This window comes from Cnephaeus nilssonii (genome assembly GCF_951640355.1).
Source record: "Cnephaeus nilssonii genome assembly, chromosome: 16".
Classification (NCBI taxonomy): domain Eukaryota; kingdom Metazoa; phylum Chordata; class Mammalia; order Chiroptera; family Vespertilionidae; genus Cnephaeus; species Cnephaeus nilssonii.
The window spans coordinates 33,484,239-33,508,836 of NC_137087.1; the positions used below are offsets into that span (position 1 = coordinate 33,484,239).

The 24,598-nt window shown below is 37.4% G+C and overlaps 1 protein-coding gene across 2 annotated transcripts in view; it reads right to left on the reverse strand.

Moving 5' to 3' along the window:
• PRKG1 (protein kinase cGMP-dependent 1) overlaps positions 1 to 24,598 on the reverse strand; it is a 1,114,160-nt gene that overhangs the window by 108,215 nt on the left and 981,347 nt on the right. For both annotated transcript variants that reach the window (XM_079792952.1, XM_079792951.1), the window contains exon 9: positions 2,352 to 2,426. In XM_079792952.1, coding sequence (XP_079649078.1) covers positions 2,352 to 2,426 — 75 coding nt within the window. The remainder of the gene's footprint in view (positions 1 to 2,351; positions 2,427 to 24,598) is intronic.

A 24,598-nucleotide genomic window follows, 5' to 3' on the forward strand; every position in this document is an offset into this window, starting at 1 on the left:
CAGTAGAGCCAACGCAACAGCTCAGTTCTAAATGGCACAGGTTTTGTGATCTATATAGAAATGTCGAGGTATTAACAGAATAATAATAATACTTGGGAGAAATTACATCCTTGCCCTAATCCCTGCAATGTTGGCAAACCTTGTAAGTTCCTGAAATACAAAGTGAAGGTCCGATGTATTTACGATGAAAAAATCCAACACAGAGAGACAAAACTATTAACCCAAATAGATGTTTAAACTTGTTAATTCAACTAAAACGCTTTCCCTGAGGAATAATTCACAATTTACCTCTCTTGAGTGATAGGATATCTAATTAAAAAGATACTGTCAACTTCAGAAATCTTCAGATATGAGTTATTAGAAAGTTTTAAAGTGCTAATACTGTTAAAGGCATAAGCACACCTCCCTCGATATGTATGTTAGTATGTGTTTATGTACTTACGTACGTATTTATTTATTTGGCTATTTTGAGGAATAAAGGTTACATTATCAATCTCCCTAGAATTTGGATTAATGGTTTTACATTTTTTTTCATCAAACTATTCCCATTTTTCTAAATAATTAAAATATTAAGGGATGTGGATTATGCAGTCATTTGGATTTAGTATTAAATAGAAAAATTCAAACTGATCTTACTTTTTAAATTCAAGTATAAATCTATAATGACTACTTTATAATTCTGTCAAATAGCAATATTTTGAAACACTTACTGGTAGTAATCCCATTGCCTTTCTTTGTTCTTTAATCATAATTAAACTTTCTTTTAACTAAATAATAATTTTTAATAATGATATTTATAAATATTTTCCAGACTAGGTTTAATTTTTGACATGCTATCAGAGTGAGTTTGCCTACATAATGTCAGAAAATTCTTGCAGATATAATTATTTTACATTATAGATATGCAATAATACCTGTAAATCAAACCATATATCAAATGCCCTAAGGTTATGTTTCTAATGATTACTTGTACCAACAGTATCATCCACTTCTATATCAATTTATAATTTACAAAGTATTTTTACGTGTTGCCATCATTTAAATAACAAAAATACCATTTTAAAGGTAAGACAATGAAATTGAGAGAGAGATGTTAAGTCTTGACCAAGACCACTCGGTTGGAAATCAGAGAGCCAGGAGCGGAGCCAAGGCTTCCAGCCCTCGTTCAGGGCCATATTTTTATACACTGACTGACTCTGCCAACATCAAGAACTGCCACCACACCTATCTTTCTAATTGTCTGAATCTGAATTTCAGAGAGTCTTTTTTCTTATTATCTTTAGTTGAAACATGTGAAAGTGAACCCATAAATGCCCAGAATTCATGAGATGCCCACACAGTTATCTTTACAAAGCCAAGAGCAAACCGAGGAGGATGCAACTAGCTCACAATCGCTTTCCATCACTGACCAAGCGCAAGCCTGTGACCAGCCTCATCACTGAGCAGAGGAAATTGAAGTTATGCAAAAACTTTAATCAGTAAATACGACTAAATTTTAATAGGGAAAGAGTAGATCAAAGAATACTTTAAGTTAAAGAAAAACCTTTGACTTTTTTTAGAACTAGACCACATATTTCATCTTCAGAGATTATCAAGACAAAAATATTTTGTTCTTTTGCTTTTAGGTTATTACAAAACCAACTAATCAAATTCTGCCCCTGAACTATCTATTTACTGATGAATTTTGTTGATTTAGTCTTTCAGGTATTCTGTATGATATCAAATACAAAATTATTTTTACTTAAATTACTTCATCACAGAAAAGAGGGGAGGATTATACAGATCACAATTTTCAAAAAGTAACCTAAAATTTTTGCAGAAAAAGTCAATGTGAAATTACTTCAAATATTTTTTAAAAGCTGTGTTTTAAAGCAAGTTATTTTAGTAGAGAAAATTGTATTTTGCTTTATAAAAATGAAAATTAATGGGATATGTACTACCTCATATCATTCTGAAAACAGTGCCACCCAAGTTCAATGTAAAGCAATAATGTATTCACTCAGGAAAATATTTTCCAACCTTATTATTTTTCATACAATTTCACAAACAACTATTGAACACAACAACCATTCATTCAGAACGTATTTTCAGTGGGAGAAATAATGTGTTTACACTCAATTTTTTATGTTGAATTTTAAACTAACCATTTTCTGTGTTGAGATAATCTTCCACACAAAAGTAAGAATACTATGTAGTAGTTACCTTGAATGGTTTGCTCTCTTTCTTCTTGCGTAGTTTCTTCCCGTCAGAGTGATGGACTTGGTTAAGTCCAACCAAATATTTTATCTTATTTCTACTCAAAATCACTTTTTAAATCAAGATTAAGGCCAAAGGAAAAAAAAGTCACTTACTTTGCTTTAGCTTCTGCATCTTCATATGCTTTATTAGAAACATCCTCCAATCCTCCAATCAAATGCTTGAAAGAGCTGTTAGAGGCAAAACATAGTGAAAAGGATAAATCCTCTATGAAGCTGTAACAATGACAACGTAGTCAATGATATATCGAAACACTCTAAAGGATCTAATAAAAATTAAAACACTTAACCTAGAGACATTATTAATACACATATCAGATAATGATATAAACTCTGTGAGAGCAGGGACCTCTTCAGTCATGTTCATTTCTGTAGTTCCCACCACTGAGAACTAGAGCTGGCAAAAGCCGATATTCAAAGAATTGGGTGAAATAAAGTCAATGGCACACTGATACATATCACAAAGTTAATAAGTCAATTACAATGGTCAAACAACAAGACCTATTAGTTATTGAATGCCTAGTGTATTCCAGGCACTATTCTTTTAATTCTAATGAACATATATTAATTCCAATTCTGAAACAAACTTAAAGATAAGAATCATTAACTCTATGTAAGATAGTAAAATAATCTTCAAAGGCAAAATAAGAACAGGAGAGAAAATCAACTCATTCTGGAGAAGTGAAGAACAGACTTTAGCATAAACTGGGAAAAGTAATGTATCTGCTTAAACCCTATCTATTCAATATTTTACAATGCACCTAGAGCTATGTTCAGATCTACTTTATATAGTGAAGTCTCTTATCCTCTCTAATAAAAGAGTAATATGCAAATTAACCATCACTCCAATACACGAGCCACGCCCACCCGCCATGCCCACCAGCCAATCAGGGTGAGTATGCAAATTAACCCCAGCCAAGATGGCTACCAGAAGGGAGGCGTGGGTTTCCTCGGCAACAGAAGAAGCCAAGCTTTCCACACACTCTGGCGGGCCCAGGCCTCCACTCAAGGATACAAAGTTTCAATTATAGAAGGTAAACAAATCCAAATGGCAGCCATGGATCGAGCAGGAGGCTTGGCTCCGTTCCAGGCTACAAAGTTTCGAATGTAGAAGGTAAATAAATTCCAGATACCAGGGCCTCTGCTTGGGTCGCCAGGGGCGTGGCTGGCCTGCAAACCACCACAGGCCCCTCGCCCAGGCCAACGCCCCAAGGGAACCCCACCCTGATCCAGGACACCCTTCAGGGCAAACCAGCTGGCCCCCACCTGTGCACCAGGCCTCTATCCTACCTAATAAAAGAGTAATATGCAGATTGACCATCAATCCAACACACAATATGGCTGCCCCCATGTGGTCAAAGATCCTGCCCCCATGTGGACACAATATGGCCACCACAAGATGGACAGCAGGGGAGGGCAGTTGGGAGGCACCAGGCCTGCAAGGGAGGGCAGTTGGAGGCAATCAACCCTGCAGGGGATGGCAGTTAGGAGTGACCAGGCCAGCAGAGGAGGGAAGTTGGGGGCAAACAGGCTGGCAGGGGAGCAGTTAGACATCAATCAGGCTGGCATGGGAGTAGTTAAGGGGTGATCAGGCTGGCAGGCAGAAGTGATTTAGGGGCAATCAGGAAGGCAGGCAGGCAAGCAGTTGGGAGCCAGCAGTCCTGGATTGTGAGAGGGATCCCAGATTGGAGAGGGTGCAGACTGGGCTGAGGGACACCGCCCCCCTCCATGCATGAATTTCGTGCACCGGGCCTCTAGTACATCTATAAAATATTACAAAGTTGGAACCAATTAATACACACACAGGAATCACTCTTGAAAATTATTGAATGCAACCATGTACAGTAACTCTTATGCACACCACATTTTGGCAACCATTGAACTATATTGAATGAAGAAACAAAAGGCAAGGCTGTGTTTACAGAATCATCGGAGCCCTCCCTTACATGGTGCTTAAATGGCTGGGTTTGTTCTATACACTTTACATGTAGTAACAAATACTGTAATAGTTATGGATATCCTATGATTTAGTATCATCCCCATTTTATAAATGAGGATACTAAGGAATGAGAGGTTAAGAAACTGACCTAAAGTCATGCAGCCAAAAGACTGTTAGGGAAGGAGCGGCCATTCTTTTATACTCATACCTACTAGTATACCACAGCTCCCACCTAATCCCTGACTGTCTTGAAGATAACTATCACATCTCTAACAATATTTGAGGTGTGTGTGGAGAGTTTTAAAGTGCTGAAAGAAATTACATTTTGATTTAAACCTCTATTATCTTAATGCATGCAACTGGCTTTGTATGTGGTGAGTATTAAAACAACAACATATGGATACTTAGGTTCTGAAACATAGTAGGATGTTTGCTGATTTCTATTTAAATATTGTTTAGTCCCTTTCACATAATTAAAAAAAAAACTATAAAGAGGAGCCTGATACTCTACTTAGGACTGATTTGTGGTTGGGGGAGTTCAGGCCTTTAAGTAATGATCTCATCTGGGGGACAGGGTAACTAATGCTGGCTAAATATACTATGTTTTTTAAAAAAACTTCTTATTTATTGATTTTAGGGGGGGAGAGGGAATGAAAGAGAGACAGAGAGAGAGAGAGAGAGAGAGAGAGAGAGAGAGAGAGAGAGATATCCATTGTTTTATCTATCCATGCATTCAGCGGTTGATTCTTATATGTGCTCTGACCAGAGAATCAAACCTGCAACATTGCCTATCAGGATGATAATCTAACCAACCAACGGAGCTACCTGGCCAGGGCTACACTAATTATTTCTAATACAAAAAGAAAATGACCAGACAGAGGCCCAAGGAATCAATAATCTTTACTTAGAAAGCAATCCTGGCCAAATAACATTTTTCAAAACAGGCAACAAATGCCTCCTGCATTCTAAAAGTCTCCTTCACAATACATCAAACATTATACTTAACTAAGAGTTTTAAGAAAATGTAGGATTTTCAAGCTATATTAAGAAGTTCCAAATGCTTGTCTCTGTGTGTCCTGCACTGATCACTGAATAATTTATCTTGCTAAACATAACTATGACATTATAGAACTCATCCCTCCTGGTGCAAGTAGGAACTAATTAGTGGTTGGGTTTTCCCTCTCACTAATACTCTGTAGGAACACCTGCTATCTGTGTGGACCTCATCAAACATATTTAGAAACTTATTACCTATAAGTATCAGATGCCTTTTTAAATATTTACTCAGGTCCTATGACATTTCTTGAATACTAAAGGAGAAGATTTGTGGATGTTTTATTTGGAGAGGGATTATGATGAAATGGTTTGAAAACTTAAACTGAATGAGCAGAAACCCTAAAATATTATGTATCAGTTACTATTACAAATATAGGAGACTACAGGAAAATCATTAAATTATTTTTAAACTAACAATTCATGAATGAGTTATATTTTAGTACCATAAAATAAAATATCCAGTTTTACATATACTCTAGACATAATTTCAGAATAGATGAAGAAGACGTTAGTGAGCAAAATACTTTAATACAGAGTGTTTAAGAAATCCTTATTGCATGCACACTAAGTATGAGGCATTTTCCTGTTACTTTTCTTGGGGTGTGAAATCCAATTTTAACAAGTCTTGACAGAATTTTTTGAGGAGGTAGATGAGTACACAGAGGTATAAGAGGAAATGGAAAATCTATTCTATGTTTAATGCTGGTAATTTAAACATACTTGCAAAGGAGAGATAGAAAAGAAAGAAGGGAGGAAGAAAGAAAAGAGGGGAAAAGGGAAGGAGAGGGAGGGGGAAAAGGCAGGAGAAATGATGATCCTTTCACATCAATAATGTTATTTGTTAATATTTTTCTTAAAAAATAACATTTAGCCCTGGCCCGTGTGGCTCAGGTGGTTGAGCATTGTCCCTGCACTGAGAGGTCGACAGTTCAATTCCTGGTCAGGGCACCTGCCCGGGTTGTGGGCTTGATTCTCTGTAGGGGGCTTGCAGGAGGCAACCAATGGATGTTTGTCTCTCCCCCTCTCCTTCCCTCTCTAAAATCAATAAAAATCTTTTTTAAAAAAAGAAATAACATTCAAAATGCTGTGTTTCTCATTCTAGGAAATTTGCCTGTTTTAGAACATTAGAGTGACAGTAACTCAGTGGGTAGTAATTTCATTTACTGATGTTTTCATTATTAAGCCAAAACATTCTTCTGAAGAGAGCTGATTACTTAGTGGTATGACTAAAAGTGTATAATTTTGTTCTTCAGTTGTGATATGATGAGACTTCATCTAGAGAGAAACAGAGTATTATTTATGAAATAGGCAGTCCAAATTTCAGAAACCAGTATTATCATGCTGCTAAAAAATAACAGCATTGATATTCCACTTTATAGTTTATAAATCACTTTTTATATTCATACTAGAAGCCCAGTGCATGATTTAATCATGCACGTGTAAGCTGTCTGTCCGCTGGTCGGCAGCTCCGAAGTCCCTGGGCCCCTAGGGCGAGGCGGGGCGGGGGCGTGGTCCTCCTGCGGCCAGAGCCCAAGCCGGGGTCTTGCCTTTGCCTCCCGCCCAGGAAGGCTGGGGCCACCACCACGTGCTCCTGCGGCCCAACTGCCGCCAGACTCCTCCCTGGGGAGCCGCACCGCCAGCCCACCGCCCGCCGCCTCCAAACCTCCAAAACGCCTGCTTGGCTCGCTGCCCCAGAGGCCTGTCTGTGTCGCAGCACAGCCATGGCGCAGACGCTGAGCTCGCGTCACCACTGGCAACGCAAGCTCAGCATCCTGCCGGCCCAATCACCACCCCAGCCACCCCGAGTCCCACCCCCTGTGTCACCCGCTGGCCCAATCATGGGTGTAGTGGAGTGATGGTAATTTAAATATTACCTTTTTATTATGTAAGATATTATGTATGTATTCAATAACTTATATTAGTCATTTTAGTCCTCAAGACTTCCTATCCTCTATTCCACAATACTATTCAGGAATCTTGTAAGAAAATGTTTAAAATGCAACTTTTTCAAATTCAAAACAGGGTCTGAGAAAAATCTCAACACTTATTTAAGTTTTTTTCTTGATTACATCCTTAAATAAAATGGTCAATTTTTTTTTTTAAATATATTTTTATTGATTTCATAGAGAAAGGGAGAGGAAGAGGTTAGATAGAAACATCAATGATGAGAATCACTGATCAGCTGCCTCCTGCACGCCCCCTACTGGGGACTGAGCCTGCAACCCGGGCATATGCACTTGACTGGAATTGAACCCGGGACCCTTCAGTCTACAGGCCTCTGTCTTATCCACTAAGCCAAACCTGCTAGGGTGGTAATCTATTCTTAACAGTTAAAATTATAAGTCAAAATGAGTTAAGAGTAAAATCTTAAACCAGAAAACTATTGCAAACACTTCAATGGTACTAAAAAAAATATTTGTCAAGCATGGCCTAAACTTCTGAGAAAACCCTCGTAATTTGAAAGGTGTATAAGATTACAGCTCATTAGAGTTTCCTAACCTGAATCTTGGCTAAGTCCCTTAAAATGTATTTACTAAGTGTCCAAAATTAGTTGGGGCACTTGCTGCTTAGCTAATTCAAAGATTTTAGAGTCATCCTTCATTATTTTGATACTTTGAATCCAGAAAAATCTGTTCATCCATTTTGTGGATTCAGGTAAAGGCGCTCGTGTTTATTTTTTTGTTTGAGTATTTATTTATAACTAGCAAAGTTATAATTATTTGTAGATCATATTATCATGAACCAAATGAATATATGTTTCTTCAGAGGGAATATGAACCCCAAATACAGTAAAACCAAACATCCAAGTTCTGTCAACTATCCACTCACCCACCATATGTATTTATGCAATGCCTACTATCTCTAAGGAATGGCTCAAGCTACTGTGGATTAAGCAAAGAGAGTAAGGCACACCCATAAGAAATGTATAGCCTTATGTTAGAGATAAAACAAGGTAGGAGGTGAACAGCGGGAGGAAGCCTCTAGCGTCTATACAAAGATTGTCATCAACTCAAATTATAGGACAGTAATTTTAGAGAAAGGAATAACACTTTTATGAGCAAATGGTTTTCTTATCAGTGTTTTCTTTATTTTTGCATGTATGTTTATATTTGCAAGAGAATATTATACACACCGACCAAAGTGATAGACATTTGGTTATCTCTGTCTTTCCTTTGTAACAATAATCCTATATTTATCATGGGGGCTATTTATTAGGGAAAATCAATTACAAATACCACACATCTATTTAAACCATTTTCTAATTATAATTACACACTTTAAAGGAATTGACATTTAAAAATAATGATCCAAATTGGCCTAGTGACCAAGAAATCAAAAGTTAAGAATTGATTTTAGAAATGCTTCCTATTTATTTGCTGTGATTTTTGAGGAAAAATCCATGTAAAATGAACAGAGTTTTTATGTATAATATGTTTAGATAGTCTTCTCTAAGGCAGAGCCTTGTTGAGTTGATAAGGCTTCTTAGGTTAGTCAATGACATGGTCTATTTTTGAGTTTTTACTTTTTTTTTTCTGATCCCAAAGGTAATATGTTGAAATTTTGGAAGACGTTAAAAAACTCCAAAGAATAAAAAGATTATTTGTAATGTCATAGCCCAGAGCTAAACATTAATATTTTAGCATGTATTCTTCTAGACTAGACATTTTTCCATGTTATTTCAAAGTTGGAACCCTATTGTTTTAGAACTTATTTGACTTTAGGCTATGTTTGTGCTTATACAATAACCAACCTAATGGTTAAATGAAAAAAAAAAAAATCCAGTGTAGGACATGCCTGATTACATGGAAACATCCTATAAGGATGGACTAAATGTCTCAATATTATTTATTTGTTTATCTAATAATTTTACTGTTGAAGCTCTTACAATATCTCTGGCTTAAGGTTGTATTTTTTACTGTTTTTGACTTTTAATCTATAACTGTTAAGAATATGTTACATCTTATTAAAGAAATAGAGGCCCAGTGCACAAAGTTTGCACACAGGGTCCCCTCAGCCCCGCCTGCACCCTCTCCAATCCAGGACCCTTCGAGGGATGTCCGACTGGCGGTTTAGGCCCGATTCCAAGGATCGGGCCTAAACCGGCAGTCGGACATCCCTCTCACAATCCTGGACCGCTGGCTCCTAACCGCTCACCTGCCTGCCGGCCTGATTGCCCCTCACTGACCCCCCTGCCAGCCTGGTCGCCTCTAACTGCCCCCCCCCCCCGCCACGCTGGCCTGATCATCCCTAACTGCCTCTGCTTGCTGGCCTGATCGCCCCCAATTGCCACCCCCTGCTGGCTTGGTTTCCCCTAATTGCCCCCCCCCTGCCGTCCTGGTCACCCCTCGCTGCCCCCCCGCCAGCCTGGTTGGCCCCTGCAGCCTGCTGTTCAGTTGTTTGATCATCCCTCACTAACCCCCCTGCCAGCCTGGTCACCCCACGCAGCCTGTTTGGTGGTCTGTCTGGTTGTTTCAGTCATGAGGGCCCCTGGCTTTATATATAAATGGATTATGAAAGAGATACACTGTTTTAAAATATGTATTTTGAGATTCCCCCCCAAACCATTTTTGATTTGTAAATAGTCTATCTTAAATAGTTATATGCAAGTTTCTTATATATAACTAGAGGCCTGGTGCACAAAAATTCATGCACTCGGGGTGGGGGATCCCTCAGCCTGGCCTGTGCCCTCTTGCAGTTCAGGACCCCTCAGTTGAAGTCCACCTGTCTGCTTAGGCCTGCTCCCCAGAAGATCGGGCCTACGCTGGTGGTCAGACATCTCTCTGGCAGTCCGGGAGCCCTCAGGGGATGTCCACCTCCCGAGGGGAGAGGGCCTAAGCAGCAGTCGACATCCTTAGTGCTGCCGAGGAGGCAGGAGAGGCTTCCACCACCGCTGCTGTGCTCGCCAGCCATGAGCCCGGCTTGTGGCTGAGCGGAGCTCCCCCTGTGGGAGTGCACTGACCACCAGGGGGAAGCTCCTGCATTCAGCATCTGCCCCCTGGTGGTCAGTGTGCATCATAGCGACTGGTCATTCCTGGTCATTCAGCCATTAGGGTCAATTTGCATATTACCCTTTTATTATATAGGATTCACCTTTACCTAACCATGATTGAATTTAGGAATGTGTTGTAGTTTGTGTTACTCATAGTATGACTGGCAAACTGTTACTGGTCTGTGAAGAGATTAAGTAGAGAAGTTTAGAAACTTTTATAGCAATTTGACATTGCTGAGATATCCAAGGTCAAGCTTGGTGGATTCATATTTTTTAACAAGATATAGACCTGTTTAGTTATTGTCAAAATCATGAGGTGAAAATCATTTGCTCAAACTGCATGGAAGATTAGTTTGCTAATTGTAACCCAGAGTGTACAAAATCCAGAATCTATTTCTTTTATTGAAAGATAATTTAAATTTAACCTTAACATTACAGGATAAATTGGTAGAACTGGCGATAATTTAATGAGGGATCAATGAAAATAGAACATTGTTTGTTCTGTTTTGGGTGAAAGAAAAAGAATATCCTAAGTGTGTTGAAATAATTTTAAAAATCACTTTTTCCATTTCCTACAAGGCTCTTCTTTGAGTCCAGTTTCTCTACTCTGAGTGTATTAAACAAATCATAAAACACTTTAGATACACATTATTCTCTGCAAGTGGCATTTCCATCAATCCAACCTAAGTCAGAAAAGTTAACAAGCAAGAAACAGGCACATTTGGCACAGTAAGAATAAATATTGACTACGCACTGTTCTTTCAAAGTGTACCTATTTCAGTTAGGACAGAGAATTGTTATTTCACTCATAAATTCTGGTTTTGTTGTGACTGCAAAATACACATAAAAGCCATTCTTTCTTACTGTTTATACACATACTTTCGATGACAATGTGATCAACTGTAGTAATTCTTTTTATCCAGTGTTATGTTTGTTCTGATATTTTTATCGACATAGAATTTTATGTATGTTCAATGTAATATTTCTTAAAGGGGGCAGTTATTTTTATACCTCTTTAAATCTTATGTTTCTAGTAATCTATTTGTATTGTATTTGATAAAAGCATCTGTCTATGACGGAATGGACATTAAAATAGAACAGAACTGGCCCTGAGCACAGATCCTTGGAGAAGCACTGTCCTGGACCACTCACTTCTCTCCCACCCTCTCTTACATGGCTCTTTCTGAATCCCGCCTTGTGGCTGCCTTTTCAGAGAACTCATCCACGTGTCTGGGATTGGTAGTTTATGGTCAGTCTTCTTCACTAAGACAATGAACTCTTTGACGTCTATTTTTTCCTAACCGTGTAGCCCTAGTGCTAGTGAAGTGTCTGCACACAGAATTACACTCAATAAGTGCTTATTAAAGAGCTTAATGAAGTAATTACTTAAGCAGTTTTTATAAGTGGTTATTGAAGAGCTTAATGAAGTAGTTATTCCATCAATTTTTATAATACCTAAAGGTATCCTTAGTCCATGAATTTAATCACCCTATATTTAATTTAGTGTTTTTTTAAAAAAATACAGAAACCCATTAAATTTTGTATATAGTTTTAGAGAAAAATTAAAAGAATAAATGGCATATTACAGAATTTATAGCTACAAATAAAAAAATTTAAGACATGAACATAATTGTAATGGAAAATATTTAGAAGAAGCGCAGTTTCATAAAAAAAATAGTGCCTGACATCATAAAAGATAAAAAGCATTGAATATGTCAAATCCATCACCTATATTTGGCTGCTCTACCATATACAGAGAGTAAAGGAAGTCAAAACAAAGATACTCTGGGCACCTGCTGGTTTACTTCAGCTAAAGGCGAGAGCGACCTGGGAAATGGGAGAGGGGGAAGGGCTTCCCTGGATAGTGAAGGCTTCTCTCCAACACACCCAGGGTCTCTACTGTCTCCACTGCCTCCTTTATTGTGGCACTAATGTGAGAGAGCTGGGGTCTCACAGCATCTGTTGGTCTCTCCATGGTAAGAGAACACCTGTCTTACTCTTTCTTTTTTTTTCTTTTTTTTTAAATATATTTTTTATTAATTTTTTACAGAGAGAAAGGGAGGATAGAGAGTTAGAAGCATCAATGAGAGAGAAACATAAATCAGTTGCCTCCTGCACACCCCCTACTGGGGATATGCCTGCAACCAAGGTACATGCCCTTGACCAGAATCGAACCTGGGACCCTTGAGTCCGCAGGCTGACGCTCTATCCACTGAGCCAAACCGGTTAGGGCCTGTCTTACTCTTTCAAGGAGTTATTTTAGATCAGGGGTCAGCAAACGTCTGCCTATGAACGAAATCTGTCCCATGCCTGGTTTTGTAAATAAAGCTTGATTGGAACACAGTCACATTCATTCTTTTATATATTGTCCATGGCCGCTTTTACACATAACAGCAGATTGACTAGTTGTAACAGACAGTGTGGCCTGCAAAGCTGAAGATACTAATTATCTGGCCCTTTACCGGAAAAGGTTGCAGACCCTCGTTCTACGTTGTTTTCTTCCCCTGATCCAACACAAAATCCTGTAATCCTGACTTCAATAATCTAAAATATATCCTCCTTTCTCTATTCTACTTTGGTTCCAATCACCTTTCTCTCTCTTGGGAATTCCATAATTGTGTTTCCTTTACTACCACTCTTGTGATTACACAGCAGGCAGGGTAATCCATCTGTTCTAAACATAAGTCAGATCACATTACTCCTCTACAGTCTGATTTCTCTCACTGTACTTCCTCTGACCTAGAATACATCAAGCTTACATTTGCCATTGACCTCTCCCTGGAATATTCTTTCTCTAAATCTTTGCATGCCTTTTTCTCAATGTCCTTTAGGTTTCAGCTCAAGGGTGTCTTCTTGACCACTGCAAAGGAGCCTCTATCCCCAAACCTTACTGCTCTCTCATACTTTAACCCATTTTATTTTCATCCCAGCACTTATCACTTGCTGAAAGTATTTTGTTTAAATATCTGTCATCTTCCCCAGGTTAGAATTAAGTTTCATGAGCTCCTGGACCTAGTCTATCTTATTCATTAATAACTCTTAAGGAACTAGAATATAGCCTTGTGTGTTATAGAAATTTGAAATGAATTAATGAATACATGAGTGAATTCATTCTTTTAATTACTTATTCATTCATTCTTTGTGTGACCAGGAGAAGACAGGCAAACTCTTAAGTCTTCTGAAGCAAAATTGTATTTAAAATTAAAGATATCTGAGTTGAAAGTCCTATGTACCTCTTTAAGAATCCACCTATATTAAATGGCAAACTTTTAAGACAAAAGTTTAGTTATAATGAACTCTTTATTTAAATTTTGGGTCCTAATGAAGACATACATTGGTATAGATATGGGTGAAATAATTTGAAACACTTAGTAATATGTCATTAGCAACATATAGGACATTAAATGAGGATAATAATTTATATCATGAAGGTAATGATTTATATCATAATGGGATTTATATTCATGAATCCCAATTGCAATTAAAGTGAAAGAAAGGATCTAAAAATGTAGCATAACCTTCATTTCAATTAAAAGCAGAAGAAATTAGACAAATCTCATGTGATAGTATAGCCTTTTAGGGGATAGAGTAAAATATGCTTTTAAGTATAGATTGCCCTAATATGACAAATTTATGTTTCATTTTCCTTAAGGAAAATAAATCTCCAAACTGTTCTAACATCAGACAATTCATGCAGTAGACAGATTTCTTATGACTGACCAATTATTTTAAGTGTTAGAAACTTTCTTTGCCTTGACTATGTCAAATACATACTAACAAAATAGACTGTATACATTCCTCCTTCTACCATTGATTTTCTGGTCCCAAAAACCACTGTTTTGACATAGAACAGGATAAGAGCCAGTGATGATGTTTTATATATATCCAATTACTTTCTTTAAAATAATCTACTTTCTTTAAAGAAATAAAACACCAATACTAAATTATTTAACTCTGCTCATAATGCAATAGATTCTGAATTTTAAGATAATTTTGATGTCCATTTTCTTGATAAAATATACAAACAAATGTTCAATTTTTCCCAGATTTTCTATTCTCAAAGCAGAATCTATGGCAACAGATAATATTTAATCTATTAAATATTTTTAAGCTTATCTGCTTAGAAAATATTTCAAGTTTATAAATCAACATAATAGACAAAATTCTTATCAAAATGGTCTTCAAATAAATAGGCTACATTTATTAAAAACAATAAAAATCCACAGCTGATATAGTTTAGTTTATATAGCTATATTAATTATAGAAGATTTCTGTTAAAACTATCTACTTTTATATAACTGATTATTAAGAAAACTTTGTCTAAGGAAAATGGCATGGAACATAAAATACTATGTAAGTCATTGATTCTTTTAAAGTAAATTGAAAATAAAATGTAAAGATACCACAAGAGCCCTAGTGGATAGAACATCAGCCTGCAGACTGAAGGGTCCCAGGTTTGATTCTGGTCAAGGGCACATGCCTGGGTTGCAGGCTTAATACCCAGTGAGGGGGTGGTGCAGGAGGCAGCCAATCAATGATTCTCTCTCATCATTGATGTTTCTATCTCTTTCTCCCTCTCCCTTCCTCTCTGAAATCAATATCTATCTATCTATCTATCTATCTATCTATCTATCTATCTATCTATCTATCATCTATCTATCTATCTATCTATCTATCTATCTATCTAAAGATGCCACAAGGAATCTCTCAAAATATCTTTTTAGTATAATTATTTATGACCTGAAACTCTTTGAAACAAAGACAACATTCATCTCTAACATTTTTACAAAAATCAGTCTATCACTATTGTTTTCATTTCGGTTCTCATTATATGACTGGAATGAGAAATAAATACTTTACAAGATAAAATCATTAGAAGCTAAGAGGAAAATATATTTTAATGTCACAAAATGCTTGAGAATACTGTAATAACAAAAATGTTAAGCAAAACATGAAAGTAATAACTAGTATGTGTTAGGAATTGTACTATTTTACATGAATCCTTCCTGTTTTACTGATAAAGCAACTGGGGATAGTAATTTACCCAAGGTCACATGGCGAGGAAGTGTTACCACTGGGATCTGAATGGAAGCAACCTGACACTGATTCATAATCCCAACCAGTACATCATTTTTATCTTCCAATATGGAAAGCTGAAGCCTAATCACTGGAAATAGGATTCGGTATCAAATATTGTGCTCTCTCACAGGCTGTGTTCATGATCAGTGGAATTCTTAAGATAAATATTTTTCATTTTAACAGATCATCTTATTTCTTCTATTCACTAAATCTATAGAATTCCCCACTAGACAGTGTATTAGCCTGCTAGGGCTGCCATACCACAATGCTACAGACTGGGTGACTTAAGCAACAGAAATCTATTTCTCACAGTTCTCATGGCTGAGAATCCAAGATCAAGGTGCTAGTGAGGTTGATTTCTGGTAAAGTCTTTCTTCTTCACTTACAGACACCCTTCTCACTGTGCCCTCACATGGCCTTTCCTGTGTGTGTGTACCCTCCTAGCATATCTTATTATTATAAGGACACCAGGCCTTTTGGATTAGGGCTCAACCCCTATGACTTCACTTAACCTTGATTACTTGGTCAAGTCCCTATTTCCAAATACAGTCACACTGAGATGTTTGGGGCTTCAACATATGGATTTAGAGAACATAATTCAGTTCATGACAGGAAGTTTCATGAAGACATTAATATGATTTAGAAGAAACATCTTGTGTAGCTGGGCCATTAAAGACCATTTTCATTTGTAATATTAGAGAAGTTCATAAAAAGTTAAATACTTGGTATCCATTTCTTTCCATGGACCTAAGTATAGTGATATTATCATTACATTTCTCTCCTAGAGGATGCACCCCAACTCTTTCGAAAGCAAATCCTCTCTTCATCATCCTGACATGAACTCCTTTATCTCTTTCCTCTAGACTGTTGATCCATCAAATACAATGTTCTTTCATTGCCTCCATTTAGACTTTTCCTTCTTTTCAGTTCATAAACAGGATGGTTCCTCCAATCATAAAATCCTCATTTGTAATTTAATTCTTAACTTATTTGCAACCTGACATTCTTTCCCATTTTTTTTCATTCTTATTACTCAAAGTTATCACTAATCTGCTGTTAATCCCAGTTGTCTCCTCCTCCTCCTCCTCCTCCTCCTGTAGATTATGTCTCAGCATATATCACACACACAATTCTTCCTCTGCTGCTCCTCAAAGGTTAACAGTTACCCAAATTCTATACTTTGCCAACTCAATTGACTTATTTTTCTTACATATTTATTGTTTATGAGATGGTCAGTATTGTTTTTTACCTGCATTATCTCATTAAAACTTCACAAAAACTCTATGAGGAAAGTACAATTATCCTTGTTTTATAGAAAATTTACAATGCATAGTTTCAAACTCAGCACTACTGACATTGGGGTCAGATAGTTTTTGTTGTAGGGCCTGTCCTACAACATTTAACAACATTCCTCTCCTCTAACCATCATATGCCCTTAGAAATCTCAGTTATGACAATTTTTTAAAAAGTCTCTAGATACTGTCAATGTCTCCTGGTGGAAAAACAAGAAACAAGAGATAAGGCTTAGAAAGATTATGTAACTTGACTGTGATCACAGCACTAGAAAATGGTAGATCTGGGGTTGATCCAGGAAGCCTGCTTTTTGCTCATTTTCACATCATACACTAATTACACTTTCCTTTAAGCTCTGCCAGAAAATATCACTTCCTCAAAGATATCAGTTAGGATCCCCAGAAAACTGACTTTCAAATCTCTGTCTCTGACCTTGAACTTCCCAGATCCATACTGTGATCGTTTTTGCTCAGTGTCACATGCACATCTCACCAACACCACAAACTCAGCTTAGCCCACTTCATTAACCATCTTCCATCAAGACTTACTGCTAGGTTCCTTTTCTCCTTTAATGGCATTATCGTTTAACCACTATTGCAGGCTAGATATCTTGGTTTTATGTCTGACTTACACTTTGACCCAAGTTCACCAAGTCTATGTTTATAATCTCTCCTGAATCTGTTCTTCCTTTTCATTTCTATTTCCACTGCCTTAGTCAGGCTATTGACACTGTTCCTTACCTCAGAAGCATTAGTCTCTCTTCCTCAATCTCTCCCGCACTGCTCTTTTGCAAAGATTACTGCAGCCGAATCTAGCTTGCCAGTTAACAATGTGTTGGTAAAGAAGAAACAGCTTAAAGAGGGTACAATAGACAGATCATGGTCTTGGAGTCAAACATCCCTGGAATTCTAATCCTGCTATGTGGCTTTGAAAAAGTCATTGGGCCTCTTTGATCTTCACCTTCCTTTTCTGGATTTTCAAAAATGTCATTCTTTTCCACGGAACTATGGTGAGGACTGAGATGAAAGAGTATTAAAAATAAAGGCATCATACCAGGATGCTCAGAATTCACATATTGACTGCTCTAAACCCATACCTTCTTCTCGACATTCTGTATCATCTATAAATTGGGGCCTTCTCACATCATAATTTTGGTCCACATTTTAATTAGTCACTGGGATAATTTCCATTTTCTCTGTTTATCCTTTCTTTCCAGGTACCTTGTTAGCCTCTACTATTTACTTCTGACATTACAGAAAAAGGTTATTTGAGCGCTTTTCTTCTTTAACAATTTTCCAAAGCCTTTTTAAATGTGTTTATTCTTCTCCAGGACAAAGAAGCCATTGCAAAACAATGAACAATCTTCCAAATTTTAATTGTCAAAACTAAGCTCGATAAATCAATTACAAGAGAAGAGTAAATGTCAAACTAGCTCTTCTGAGGTGGTGACATATTTCATGCCCTGGGCTGATATGCCCTATCCTGCCTTTTAAGATTCCTTCGATCAAAAAGTCAGGCTGGTCAGAGTGCAGTGAAACAGATGTTCTCACACATTGCTACTGGGGAATGAACTGTACAGTGGTCTCTAGACCACAACTTAAAAATACGCATATTCTTAGAATCAGCAATTCCACTACTGAGTAGCTCTTCAAGAAAGTACTTCTAAAGAGGTACAAAGGTATGTGCAAATAATTCTTTACAAAATAAAAAGAATACCATGTCAAAGCACATTTAAGAAACTAAAGAGACTTAAATTACACTAGTGAAATGTTTTGTTAACATGGTAAATTACTAATTCAACATGATAGGATAATGTGATGTAATGGACTTTGAAAATAAACAGATTTATGTTCAAACTCATTTCTCTACTTTCAGGTTATATGTTTTGCAACATGATACTTGGGCTCTCTGGAGCCCAGGTTACCTTAACAATGGAGGAGAAAAAGTATTCTTTGCATGTGTGCTATTAGAGAAGGTATGTATATATGTATTTATACATGTATGTATGTATCATCAATCTATCAATATCAATTAGCTTTGTGATTGGCACATGTGTTCAATAAATGGCGTTGTAAATCTGTCTATCAGTATATCTAACTATACCTATCTACTTCTATTTGTGTGTATATGTGTGTTTGTGTGTGTATGTGAACAAAGTAGGAAAATAGTTTAGACAGCATGATCTCACTATTTAAGAAAACATACTGAAACATTAGTTACCGTGAATATCTGCATTATATCTATATTTTTCTGTGCTTTCCAATTTTTCTCAATGAACAGTTATGTTTATAATACTTGACACTGACTTTATAAAATGTAAAAAACAAGACAAAGAAGGGAGAAACAAATCAACCCTGTGTGAATTATGTAACATAAATAAGTTTTCACTCAGCCCAAGTGGGGTTTTTGTCTAGACAAAACTTTATGATCAGCCCTAACCTGTTTGGCTCGGTGGACAGAGCATTGGCCTGCGGACTGAAGGGTCCCAGGTTCGATTCGAGTCAAGGGCATGCACTTTGGTTTCGGGCACATCACCAGTAGGAGGTGTGCAGGAGGCAGCTGATCGATGTTTCTCTCTCATTGATGTTTCTAACTTTCTATCTCTCTCCCTTCCTCTCTGTAAAAAATCTATAAAGTATATTTTTTAAAAACTTTATTATCAGTAGTGCTTCTAGAACACCATCATCCTTACCAACTACCAAATCATTTGCCTTTGCTAGTCTGGTCTCTGTTTTAATAGCATTTCAATTACATGACTATCACAGGGTGGGGCCTAATGTGACCATTAGAGTTCATCCAAACTAGTAATTCTGAAAGGTCCTCCTTTGTAAGTAAAGCTTAGTCTGGGGACAGATTTCACTGTTTCTGTAGCTGATGCTAATCCAGTTCATGCATCTATGCTATGAGTTACAAAATGAGCACCCACTGCTAGACATATAGCAAAGAGAAGGAAGGTCTCAGATCATCATGACCCAGCGGGGCCTGTCATAGCTGCCTCACCAGGGAAGTGTACCTACCAAAGTAAGCAAAACCACTTAACTCCACCGAAAAAGCAATGTGAATATCTAAAGCAGAATTCAACTTTCAAACTTAATGATTAAACTGTTGATTTTTAAACTGATTGTTAAGCTTCTGTCAGAAATTAATCATGGAGCCCTGGCTGGTGTTGCTCAGTGGGTTCGAGCATTGTCCCATACACCAAAAGGTGCTGGGTTCCATTCCCAAACGGGGCACATGTGCAGGTTCCAGTTTGATCCCATCAGGCAACCAATCGATGTTTCTCTCTCACATCGAAATCAATCTGTCTCTCAATCTCTATCTCCCCCTTCCCTCCTTCCCTTCCTCTGATCAATAAAAAAAAAAGAAAGAAATTAGTTGTGGCATCTTCCCTTTTTGCTTTATCTCTAGAACACAAGGAGCATTATAATCCCTCCTCAAATAAAAAGCTAAAAACACCATACTGAAAACTTTTAAAGAGAATTTCAAATATGACCCTCTTAAATTAAGATTAATTTTTCAGATTTGGAAACAAAGTTTTCTCAGCTTTTCTTATTCATTCATACAGCTGGTTTCTGGATTTCAAAGATGTTTATGAATCTCTAGAGAACAGTTTAAAACATCCAACAGAAAAAAAATTGCACGCCTCAGAAATACAGACGGTTTTAAGAATTTACGGAAAAATTCTTTATTCACTAGTACAAAATGAAACAATAATTATCATTAACAAAATTGCAATATTTTAAAACTCATTAACTGTGAACTCCAACATCAATTTCCATTCATTGTCTAATTGTCAGGGGGAAGAAAACACAAACTCATTTCTTACTGCCAATGTAAATATCTGAATACCACTTAAGCAGTTTGAACTTACAATACCCATAACTGAAGTGACTAATTACTTCCATCCCAACCTGCTTTGTCTCCCATACTTTTGATCTATTATAGACAGATATCTACCAAGTCTCCCAAGATAGAAGCATTTCTCTTACCTTCCACATTTATTTCCCCAAATCTGCTTTGGAGAAACGTTTAGACTCTTAAGCTCTAATGAACAATCTGTAGGACTGTAGCTTAGCAATCTATCTTCCACTCCCTTCCTTCAAAAATAAATACAAACTGCAGTAGCAACAGCCCTATGTTGGTTCCTCATTGCCCAGAGGATAATATCTCACCTGTCTAATTGACAATCCAATTCCTTAACCCATAAATCCTGTTTTTGTTTTCTGCCATATTCTACTTACTACTATTCAATGGCCTTTCCAAATTCCAGGTCTTTATGGTTGCTCTTCCCTCAGTAAGATATGCCTTTACTCTCTGTTCTTTACTTATAAAATCCCTACTCAAACTTAAAGACTCCACTCACATTGCACTTTGTGCAGCAAGTCTCTGGGATGCTACAGGCAGAACACCGTCCTCCATTCATCCAGTTCTCGTACTGGAACGGTTTCTCTGCTGATTTTTTTTAAAAATATCTTTTTATTGATTTCAGAGAGAGAGAAAGGAAGAGGGAGGAGATAGGAGAAGCATCAATGATAACAGAGAATCACTGATTGGCTGCTTTCTACTTGCCCCCTACTGGGGATTGAGCCTGAAACCCAGGCATATGCTCTGAGAATCAAACTATGACCTCTTGGTTCATGGGTCGATGCTCAACCACTACACCACACCAGCCAGGCACATGTTGCTTTTTTAATGTATCCGTTTGGCCAGGAATTACTCCTAGTCATACAAAAAAAACAAACAAACCCAAATAAACAAAAAACACTGCTTTTTTTTTTTTTTTTATAGCTCTGAATCTCAGAATAGGATTTGGTTTGGAACCTGTACTGTCAAGTCTAAATTCACCCTTATTGACTGCTCTGTCAAAAATAATCTGTACTATTTTTTTTTATTTTTTTATTTTTTATTTTTCTTGCCACCTGGTACTGGAACTTTGCCACAAGAGGACACTGGCAGACACTGCAAGACTAAAGGGTTTTACTTCCTGGTTCCAATGTGCTTGGTAGGTTCTTGCTGCTTCTCCAGTGTCTGCCTACTTCATTACATGGAGTCCAGCAACACCAAGCAGCCAGCAGCTTTCCCCGGGTACTTGTATACTTCCCATGAACAGCTTTCCCTGGAGCCCTACAGGGAAGAATTCTGGTGCAAGTTCCATGGGCATGGCATCAAAGTGCTTCAGACCATAGCAAGCCATGGCTGTTTCCTTCTGGGGGGTGGGGGATGATTTTGTCCTGAAGGGTCATTTGGTAATGTCTAGAGGGAGGGGGGAGGAGTTACTAGTATCTAGTTGGTGGAGGTCAGGATGTACAGGATGCACACAGAAATATAATATATATATGACCCAAAATGTCAATAGTGCCAAATTTTAGAAACCCTGCTTAATGACAAGGTTTAGTTCTTTGTCCAAGCTGGGCAGGGTATCTATCTCCCCCTTCCCTCCTTCCCTTCCTCTGATCAATAAAAAGAAAGAAAGAAATTAATTGTGGCATCTTCCCTTTTTGCTTTATCTCTAGAACACAAGGAGCATTATAATCCCTCCTCAAATAAAAAGCTAAAGGGTGAGAGGGAAGAGTCCTCTCTGAGTGCTCTCTCACAGGCTTAGGGTGACTATGCCTTATATCTCCTATTTGTATGTCCTCTAGTGTTCTCTTTACTTCTTACTAGCTAATCCTTCCTTACTCCAATCCCCTATTTAGTTTCTAATTCTTTACAATAAACTTGTCCTGTTCAGATTACTGTGCGCTGTCTCTGTATTGGACCCAGACCAATACAGCATTACTCATTCATTCATTGCAACCTATGCTAGTGAGTGCTTACTGTACGGGCTTCCTGACACTGTGCTAAGAACGGAGGATGCAGCAGTGGACAAAATAAACATGGTTTCTGCCCTCAAGCTGGTGTATTTCATAAGTTAAAACAGATGAACAAGTGTGGTAAATGCATGACATAGCAAGTAGATGATGATGCAGTGAACATTTACAGGAGAAACCAGCTCATTGCAGAAGGTCAGGGGAGTGATTGAGCAAAGGCCCCATTTATTTTTGATGAAATAAATGAAGTATTGAAATTGCCATTTTCATTCAGTGATTCCAACTATTTGGCCAGATGGTGAAGTTTTGATGCAGTGAGGTTGGTTGTCATTTGAAGAGGCATTTGGAACTCAAAGATCTTGCCCACTAACATTTCTTCTTAGCAATAGAATTCTTTTCGGATTTAATCCAACAAATATATTTTGGCTTAGATCATAAACCATCGATTTTTTTTCTTTATCAGGTAGATGTTTTTGCTAATATCATTATGTTATTTATTTTCATGATTTTATTTATCATAGCTCTGAGTCTAGGGCTTCACACACAGTAGATACTTAATATGTGCTTATTGAGTTAGTAAATGCATGAGTCTTATATCTTGGTAAGTTAAATCATAATGTGATTCCGGTAAAAAAGCACTGAAACATATATCATGAGACCTCTCTGTTGCAATCCTATCCTTAGCACTAAAGAGTTTGGACAATCCATGCCCTCCCTCCCCCAAGGATTCACCTTTCTCATGCCTCAACTTAAAAATAATTTAAAAATTTGAAAGATAGGGCCTGGTCGCATGGCTCAGTTGGTTGGAGCATCTGTAAACCAAAGGTTTCAGGTTTGATTCCCAGTTAGGGCGCATACCTAGGTTGCAGGTTCTATACTGGGAGGCAACCAATCGATGTTTCTCACATCAATGTTTCTCACTTCTTCTCCCTTCCTCTCCCCCTAAAAATCAATAAACATATCCTCAAAGTGAGGATTAAAAAACTTTGGAAGAGAAGTTTTTCAAAGTGTTATAAAAATGCATTAGAGACTGGCCAATGTGGCTCAGTGGTTGAGTGTCAACCTATGAACCAGGAGGTCACAGTTCGATTCCCGGTCAGGGCAAATGCCTGGGTTTCAGGTTCGATCCCCAGTGTGGGGCATGCAGGAGACAGCCAATCAATGATGCTCTCTCATCATTGATGTTTCTATCTCTCTCTCCCTTACCCTTCCTCTCTGAAATCAATAATATATATATATTTAAAAATGCATTAGAATACAATAATGTAAATGCATTATCTATCTTGATTACTCATTAAAAACTGTGATTTGAGTGTGCCTGATACTTCCGGGCCTAATTTTCTCACCTGTAAAATAAAGCTGAACTATAACAGGGTTTAACAAGCTACTGCCCTTAGCCAAATGGCAGAGTTAAGCTTTTATGACAAAGAAGTTGCCACAAAACTGAAAACAGTATGCATTATCTCATTTTTTATAGAAAAAGTTTGTCAAGCTCTGATCTGTAAGGTCCCTCCTATTTCTCATTCTTAAATATCTGCTATGACTTTCTGACTAATCCAGTCACCATCTAAAATTTTTAAGCAAGTTTTTTAAACAAAAAAAATGTGCTAAGTATGATTAATGGTCCAACAACATAATAATGACATGGGACTTATCTTGAATAGAGTCCATAGTTGACCAAAGAGTACTGTGCAAACTTTCTATGGGGCTGTGACTTAACAGATTAGAGCTTGGGATTACATATACAATATAGACAAAAATAATATTTACACATTTGCCTCTAAACCCCCCAAATACTAGATGTCTGAGTGGATGGCATATGGCAAGTAACTAGTAAGTTCTAGTTGGGTGGATAAAGCAAGAGACTGGACCTTTGCCATGAGTTTTCCCATCAGTGAGGTTTTGTATCATTTCTTTATGGACTTTCAGAGGAGGGCCTACCATTTTAAAGCCTCATACCTCTTTCCATGACTTTAACCACCAAATACTGTCTCTGGATATGTTCCTTTTCTAGTGGGAGTGTGCTTATTTTGTAGATAGATCATGCTTGCTCAGGGCATGCTGTAATTCAACTCTCACATCATTAAACTGAACTAAGAAAATGTCTCCCTTTCTTCTAAACTTCTGGATTTTATCTCCCCTACTTAATAAATATTTTTTTGTAAAGCACACAAAA